Source organism: Condylostylus longicornis, unplaced genomic scaffold (genome assembly GCF_029603195.1).
Source record: "Condylostylus longicornis isolate FDR11 unplaced genomic scaffold, ASM2960319v2 ptg000028l, whole genome shotgun sequence".
NCBI classification, from domain to species: Eukaryota; Metazoa; Arthropoda; class Insecta; order Diptera; family Dolichopodidae; genus Condylostylus; species Condylostylus longicornis.
In genome coordinates this window covers 2,176,509-2,184,614 of record NW_026577997.1, presented here as the reverse complement: position 1 = coordinate 2,184,614, position 8,106 = coordinate 2,176,509, and the positions used below count along the sequence as shown (strand labels likewise).

General features: G+C 28.4%; 2 protein-coding genes across 2 annotated transcripts; one reads left to right on the top strand and one right to left on the bottom strand.

The window, feature by feature from the left end:
* Positions 1-727: 727 nt before the first annotated feature.
* On the bottom strand, positions 728-7,714 carry LOC129607653 (DNA-directed RNA polymerase III subunit RPC1). Its single transcript, XM_055518795.1, has 11 exons — positions 7,573-7,714; positions 7,390-7,519; positions 6,668-7,314; positions 5,511-6,595; positions 5,290-5,435; positions 3,074-3,491; positions 2,853-3,010; positions 2,241-2,786; positions 1,921-2,180; positions 1,349-1,856; positions 728-1,274 (listed from the first exon to the last, which is right to left on the bottom strand). Exons 1-11 carry the CDS (start codon positions 7,614-7,616, stop codon positions 1,074-1,076), a joined length of 4,143 nt encoding a protein of 1,380 aa, XP_055374770.1. The 5' UTR covers positions 7,617-7,714; the 3' UTR covers positions 728-1,073.
* On the top strand, positions 3,949-5,020 carry LOC129607654 (brachyurin-like). Its single transcript, XM_055518796.1, has 2 exons — positions 3,949-4,088; positions 4,165-5,020. The coding sequence occupies exons 1-2, from the start codon at positions 4,035-4,037 to the stop codon at positions 4,882-4,884; spliced, it is 774 nt and encodes a 257-aa protein (XP_055374771.1). The 5' UTR covers positions 3,949-4,034; the 3' UTR covers positions 4,885-5,020.
* Positions 7,715-8,106: the final 392 nt, after the last annotated feature.

Genomic DNA, 8,106 nt, shown 5'->3' with positions numbered 1-8,106 from the left:
TTTAAATATTTATTTTAACAGTTTGAAATTTTCAAATTTCGAGGCATAAGTTCTTTTATTTCAGCTATGCTCATAAAATCGCATTGATCTTCATGTTTGGAATGTTTTCTTTATTTCAATATGTGCATAATATTTTTTTGTCGATCTTTAGATGTAGTACCATGACTTTTGAAAGTCGACCTTATGCTGAAATTCCATACGGTGAATATGTAAATGAACAATTCAATAATTCTTGTACAAGATACCTATCGAAGAACATTAATTATCTCGAGTTATTTGATTAATTTAGGTGAAATACCCACTTCAATTCAATAGAGTGATTTTTTTTTCAAATTTTCTTTATCTCGAATAAAATTTTAATTATAATAATGACTGATAAAAAAGATTTTGTTAAAATATCTTATTGAGAATTTAATAGAAATTCTATAGAAAAATGGTTTATAAATTTTTCAAATTAATTAGGAATTAATAATAAAGATAAAATAGTAAAATCAGTTATAAAATATAGAAACCTACGTAACTGTTTTAATTATTTCGTCTATTGTGGATTTTTTTTAGCAAAACGCAAAACATATGTTATTAATAATAAAGTATGTTAGTACACAATATATTAATTTGCTTTTCAAATTTTATTTATTTTAGAAATATTTTTTAAAATTCAAATACGTATGTAAATACATCTGGTTTATTTATATTGCATAATTATTAACTATATGAATAGAAGTGTTGGAAGTAACGCTTGATGTTATGTACATATTCATTTATTTTATATTTTTGCGTTATAGTATGTTAGTATAAGATTACGTTTTACATACCTAAATTTAGGATTCCAAAGTGGGATCTAAAATACGTACTTAAATCTATTTTAAGAATTTTTCTATTTATTTATTTCACACCAATAACACTTCCCTTTTTCTACCATATCTAATGCAACGTCATATTTATTTTCCCTTGCGACAAATAAACTCATTCAACTTATTAAATTCTTTTTTTTTATTTGCAATTCAGTATCAAAACAAAAAAAGAGCTATAAAAATTTGTCAAATTTCTTCATTAAAAAAATAATTTATTTATCAATCATCTATGTTGTAACTAGAAAGTAATGGTTCCACGGGTGGCTCTAACGGCTCATTGTTGTGATTGTGTATTAATTTGAATAATCCAGTGCCAATAGAAGCTGGCATTCCTAATATAATACGTTCTGAAACACCATCAATTGAATCTGTTTGACCATAATAAGCAGCATCAAATAAATGGTCAGCTGTTTTCTCAAACTAATAAGCAAAGAAAAAATTAATCCTTATTTATAAATATATGAGTGTATATTTTTTAAATTTAATTAACTAACCGAAGCTAAATTAAATACACTTTCTCTCATTTTTGCTAAACCATGTCTTGTTATACCTAGAACGTCACCACGGGCAGTCATTTGACTAGCTAATAGCATAATATGACGATGATCAACACTCATACCATGGCCTTCCATAACATCTGTTATTTCATTCATAATTGTGGTACGGGCTGCTTCGATACCTAATGTATTATAAACTTCCCAAATGTTATTACTACGAGTTCTTGTACCTATTACACCAAATGTAGCCATAACATCTCTTAAACCAGAACCTTCAACACACAATTTATACTTTGGTGGTTTTATAGAATCATCCACAGCAATTACTGCTCTCGAAACATTTTGAAGACCAGCAACAACAACACTTTGTATCGCAATAACCAAACGTTGTAGTTCCGCATTTAGAGCATTACCGTGCTTTACTAAATCGGGTCGTACGATAATTATTGATTCACCATATGTTATTACATTTGCTGGTTTTATTCTCAACTTAGATACACATATCCTATTGAAATAAAAAAAATATAATAATTTTCTGATTTATTTAGTATTAAATAAAAGTTGCTTACGAATAACGAATTGAATCCGCATTAATTTCTAGTCCTAATACTCTAATTCTATCTAAATCTAATTTAATTAATAAAAATGCGTCATCTGGTTTATAAACTTCTTCAATATATGAAGCGATTTCTGATAAAGTCGTTTTTTCTATGCGAGCCTTAACTTTTCTAGCAAACTCCATATTAGTGTTATTTTCAATTTCTGCTGTTATAATGGGAGTAGAAATTGTTTTAGTAGCATTAATAATTTCAACAATACGAGGTACACCCTAAAGAAATGTATGTTTTTGATTGATCCATTTTTTCAATTTCAATTAAAAATATTTTACCTGTGTAATATTCATAGAAGCTACACCAGCAAAATGGAAAGTTTTCAATGTCATTTGGGTTCCTGGTTCACCAATACTCTGCGCTGCCAAAGCACCGACAGCTGTTCCTGGTTCGGCTACACTTCTGTTGTATTTATCATTAACTATACGACAAAATTCTCTAATTTGACCTTCCGTACATCGCTCAATTTCATTAACTAAATTTTTATGACACTTGTATCGACCTTGAATATCACTAATTCTTTTTCCAGTTTTTTCCAAGAACTGTAAACATTCGTTCCGAAAATCATTTCGGCAATTATAAAATTCTTCTTCTTGTAATATTTTCTCCGCGATTAATTTAATTTCGTTACCAGGTAAGGGTACCTCGTTCCTCAACGGTTTTATAGCTCTTATATGATTAAACTGGCGCACTAAGTCTACAGGTTTATTTTTTACTTCCATGAAAGCTGGATCTAAACCATCTCCACCATAAGTTAATTCAACAATCTCTCCAATCGCATTTCTTACTGAACCATCATAATGCACTACTAGATCTTCCAAACACTGTAGGAAGTAAATTTTGTTATATTTGGAAGTTTTAACAAAAATTCAATAAAAATATATATGTACCTTTACTAAACGTCTCTGTAAATAACCCGTTTCTGCAGTTTTTACAGCTGTATCAACTAAACCTTCACGTCCTGCCATTGTATGAAAGAAAAATTCAGGAGGTGTTAAACCAGAATAGAAACTGTTTTGTACAAAACCTCTGGCAGCAGGTATTTTTGCTTTAATTAAAAATTGAAATAATATTTATACGTTACAGTATCCCAAACGTGCAGTTAACTTACAAAATTTCTCAAAATGGGGTAGAGCTCTATCTTCAAAACCGTTTGGTACACGTTTGCCGTTAATAGCTTGCTGACCAACACAAGCAATCATTTGCGAAATATTAATATTTGAACCTTTTGATCCAGACAACGCCATTATTAAAGCACTATTTGTTGGGTGTAATTCGCGGAAACAAATTTGAGCGGCCTGTTCACGAATGGTTGACAATTCTTTTAACATTACAGCTTCCAATGTCTGTTCCGGTGTGCAACCGGGCTGACATTGTAAAATTCCTTTTTTCATTTCCATAATATAATCATCACATTTTCTATAACCTCTTTCTAAAAGTTTTTGTTTTTCTGAAAGTAATTTCTGACTAGGTGTGACATCACTAATTCCAAATGAGAAACCTCGATTCATCATAAAATAAGATGCCATCTAAGAACATTGTATTTTTTATATTATTTATAAAATCATTAATTTAATTTATATTCTAGATTAAATATAATCCATTTTTAGTATGTTTAAAGTAGTGAAAGAGCTCAATAGAGTACAGATTTGAAAAGATTTAACATTCATTCATTAATAAAAAAAAATTATAAGTACTTTTTTAATAACCCTTTTGATCAGATATCGGCATATTCCATAAATTTTACAACAATAAACCTCTAATCAATTAAAAGCACACAGCAATTTAGTATGCTTGAATAGTAAACTTAATAGTAATTTAAATTTTACCTAACGCTTATACTTTTACATGTTATCTTAATACTATGCAAGATTATCTATAACTAGCTCCTAGACGTCGAGTAAGTTTGATTGTATTAAAAATTAAGATATGTTTTATCTTTTCTAAAACAAAAAAAATAATAACAGTATCAGTAACAGTACGATACTTAAAGATACAATTTTAAAATTTTGTTTTTAGTCTTCAAAATTTTGCTGGACTAAACGAACACAAATTCGAACATAGAAAAAAAAATGAAAATCGTTGAAACTTTGAGTATATTATTTGTGATAACACTTGTCGCAAATGTAAATATTTACTTAAGCTTATTTTGTATATACAATCGGTGTGATTAAATATTTTTTTTTTGGATTTTATTTTAAGTGTTTCAAAATAGAGCCCCGTATTATATCTGGCAAACATGCAACTAAAGGACAACTTCCATGGCAAGTCCTGATTAAAAAAGTTGGCCTAGTTTGGTGTGGTGGATCAATTATTGCTGATGAATGGGTTTTAACTGCAGCTCATTGTACAAAAGGCGAAAAGTCATTAGAATTAGTTTTCGGAATAATTCATGTAAAAGAGCCTGGTATAAGCATGAAAAGTAATCAATTTACAGAACATCCACAATATAATCCATCAAATTTAAATTACGATATATCGTTAATTAAATTGCCACAGAAATTGACATTTAACAATTTTATAAAACCGATAACATTAAATAAAAATCCTGATCAATTTACTGGACAACTTTGTACTATATCCGGTTGGGGTTATATGAGTGATGAAGATTTAATACATTCCGATAATCTCCTTTATGCAAAAGTTAATGTTATAACAAGAGACAATTGTATAGAATTCTATGGGGAAGATTATGTAACAGACGATACCATATGTACATTAGGATCAAATTTGTCGGATGAAAGTATATGTAGTGGTGATTCTGGTGGGGCTTTAGTAATTGATGATGGATCAAATCCAATACAAATTGGAATTAATTCATTTGTTGCTGACGAAAGATGTACAGAGAAAATACCAGCTGGATATATACGTGTTAGTTCTTTTATTAATTTCATTGAAAGTGTAATAAAAAAACAAATATAAAGAAAAGTAGTGATATTATTTAATGGATTAATGATTCATTTTTTTTTTGTTTTTTTTTTTTTTTCAAAATTAAAAACAAATCAAAATTATTTTAAGATTTGTGATAAGAGGTATAAAAATATCCCAGATAAGATAAAGCCGAAAATTATTGAAATTTAACAATAAAAATAAATAAATTAAATAAAATTATGAAATTGAATTTTGAATTACAAAAAATTATAATCTGTAATCGATAAATCGTAGTATATTTTTTAAAATATAAACAGATCAAAGGCAGAAGATTAAAAATCTTCAAGTGCACAACCTACACTAAGTACTATTAATTGGATAAAATTAAATGAATATAGTAAATGAAATTCTTATCTCAAATTTTTTTTCTTTTGGTTTAATATTAATACAAATTACCCGCGCTAATCGCCACATCGCTTTTGTTGCATGCATTTCACCAAAATCTCTTAAAATAACATAAAATATACAATTTTTCGTTCCAGATCCCAATGTTGCTTTATCCATAGAACCACACAAAAGTTCTGAATTTCTTATAACAACCCCTAAAAACAAATTTATTTAAATAATAAAATATTGAATAAAATAATGATAGATAAAATCAAGCTTATTTAAATTACATGAATCCTTAACACACATATCTGTATTCTTTGTGTAATTTCGCCCTTTAGTTGATAAATTAGCAAGAACTGTACATTTTTTATTTGGTTTTAATATTAAACTGAATATTTGTTTTCCAGTCCAAAAACGTCTTGGTTTTATTATAGCGGGTGGTGGTAAATCAATATCCATATTTGAATCTGGTCCTGCCAACATACAAGCAGCTAATTGCATTGCTTGTTCTTTTGTTAAAAATTCATCTTTTTGTGTTAACAAATAACCACCAGTTATAAAATCTTGTGTTGCAGCAATTAATATTTCACCGTTTTTTGGTGTCACTAAATTTGATTTATTACCCATAAGAATCAAAGCTTCCGCCCGAGCTTCTTCAGTCTGTGGTAAATGTAAATTCATTTCATCACCATCAAAATCGGCGTTGTATGGTGTACATGCACATTCATTAAATCGGAAGGTTCGTTGTGGTTGTACCTTGACTTGATGTGACATAATACTAAGTTTATGTAAACTTGGTTGACGATTAAATAATACTATATCCCCATCTGTCATGTGCCTTTCAACAATATCACCGCATTTCAAATCGTGTGCAACTTTATCTCGATTACCATATGCTAAATACTTTTTAAAAGTACTACCACGTTGTTGAACATAATTTGCTCCCGGGTGTACATTAGTTCCATTGCGGACCAATTGTTTCATTCTTTGAATATTTGCTGGATTTACTTTTTCAGGATACGTTAATATTTTTGCAACACGATCTGGAACTCCGACTTGGTGTATCATTAAATTGGGATCCGGAGAAATTACAGTACGAGCAGAAAAATCTACACGTTTCCCAGAAAGATTTCCTCTAAATCGCCCTTGTTTTCCTTTGAGTCTTTGAACAATACCCCTAGTAGATTTTTTAGGTACCATACTAAGTGGTATTCCAGATATCTCACTATTAAAATATAAAGCAACATGTAATTGTAAAAAATCCCAATCTTCTTGTATTAATTCAATTTTTCCTCCACTATTCATGTGTTTTAGAATAACATCATTTATAAGTAAAATTTCACTTTGTTTCATTGTAAGATCATCTTCAGTTCTGAAACATCGAAATTTGTTTGTATTAATTTATATAATAAAAACAGCTATTTGTTTTAAAAAAAAAACTTACGTTCCAGCTTTCACATCTGATACAACTGAAGGTCTTATACAAACTGGTGGCACAAATACTCTTGTAACGATTAAATTTAAAGGATCTGCATCTTCTGAAGTCATACCAAGTATAGGTACATCACATTTTGGAATGTTTTTAAAGAGTTCATAAACCGTCAGAGGATTAAGTTCTTCGACTAATGAATTTTGATTAAGAATTTGATTTAATTCGCGATTTGATTGTGTAGCTTCAACTAACTCATCAAGAGCTTGAGTCATTATTGGATCGGTTGCTTTTTTCCCTTTATATGGATCATGTAGTATCTTCATAAGACCGGGACCTTTTTTAACACCTCCATTGATTGCCCCACAATGCAAACATTTATTATTTTTCTTCGCTTTCGTTAATATTTGAGAGTGTATATTCTTTTTAGCTAAATATGATAAATCTGGATTTAATAATCTTTTAGCAAAAATAACTTTATCTGTATCCTTTAGCATAATATGGGAACATGTTTTACATATCATTTGTAAAATTGAAATAGTAGCACGGAAATGACCAACATGAAATACTGGTAAAGCTAAATCTAAATAACCAAAATGTCCAACACATTCATTTAATCCTTGATTACATGTTTCACATAATGCATCTTTCATACTTATTCCCTAAACAATAAAAATTTTTTTTAAGGTTAGAAATAATAAAAAATTTTGTATTCTTGTTTAAAAATATAATTTTACCATACGCCTATCTAGAACACCATATGGTATTGGTTCACGGTTTGGTCCATAAAGATTTTTCGAAACAATTCGTAAAACAGACTCCTGTTGAATTTGTTGTGGGCTATCAATACAAAACTGAACATGTGAACTAAAATTAAAAATTATAATTGAAAAATTTTATGAACTATACATGACTTTTACATTTTTTTGATAACATCTGCTTCACGAAACTGTTCTTTCGGCATTTTAAAACTTTTTCTTAAATTCTAATTAAAAAATTTTTTAAAATAAATGTTTTTACAAATTTTCAAAATTTTTGCCGAAAAATTTATAAACAAATTTTGACAATCTTATATAGTAAAAATAATACTGTGTTGAAAATAAATCATATGTTTTTGAAATTTCCCAATAAACATTAAAATAAATATTTTGTATAACAGATTTCAAGATATTTTAATGCTTATTAGCCTGCCATCTGTTGATAATTCTGTTATAAATGAATTAGATTAAGTGTTTTTAAGTGCTGCCATATAGTGAGAAATTATATAGACTAGCTCAACATATACATAATTGAATTTTTTAATCGTTGACTCAAACCTTTTCATTTTATATAAAAAGAATTCAGAATTTTTTATTAATTAGCAGAAGTTTTTTCTTATTGTTGAAATTGTAGGTGTATACGGTTCAAAAAATGTACGGTATCATATAATCTAACGAACTGAACGAAGAGATGAT

Coding starts and splice junctions, on each gene's coding strand:
- LOC129607654 (XM_055518796.1), top strand. CDS start 4,035: ATGAAAATCGTTGAAACTTTGAGTATATTATTTGTGATAACACTTGTC. Junction 4,089..4,164: donor TGATAACACTTGTCGCAAAT/GTAAATATTTAC, acceptor TTTTATTTTAAG/TGTTTCAAAATAGAGCCCCG.
- LOC129607653 (XM_055518795.1), bottom strand. CDS start 7,616: ATGCCGAAAGAACAGTTTCGTGAAGCAGATGTTATCAAAAAAAT. Junction 7,520..7,572: donor GCAGATGTTATCAAAAAAAT/GTAAAAGTCATG, acceptor TTTTAATTTTAG/TTCACATGTTCAGTTTTGTA. Junction 5,436..5,510: donor TATGTGTGTTAAGGATTCAT/GTAATTTAAATA, acceptor ATTTGTTTTTAG/GGGTTGTTATAAGAAATTCA.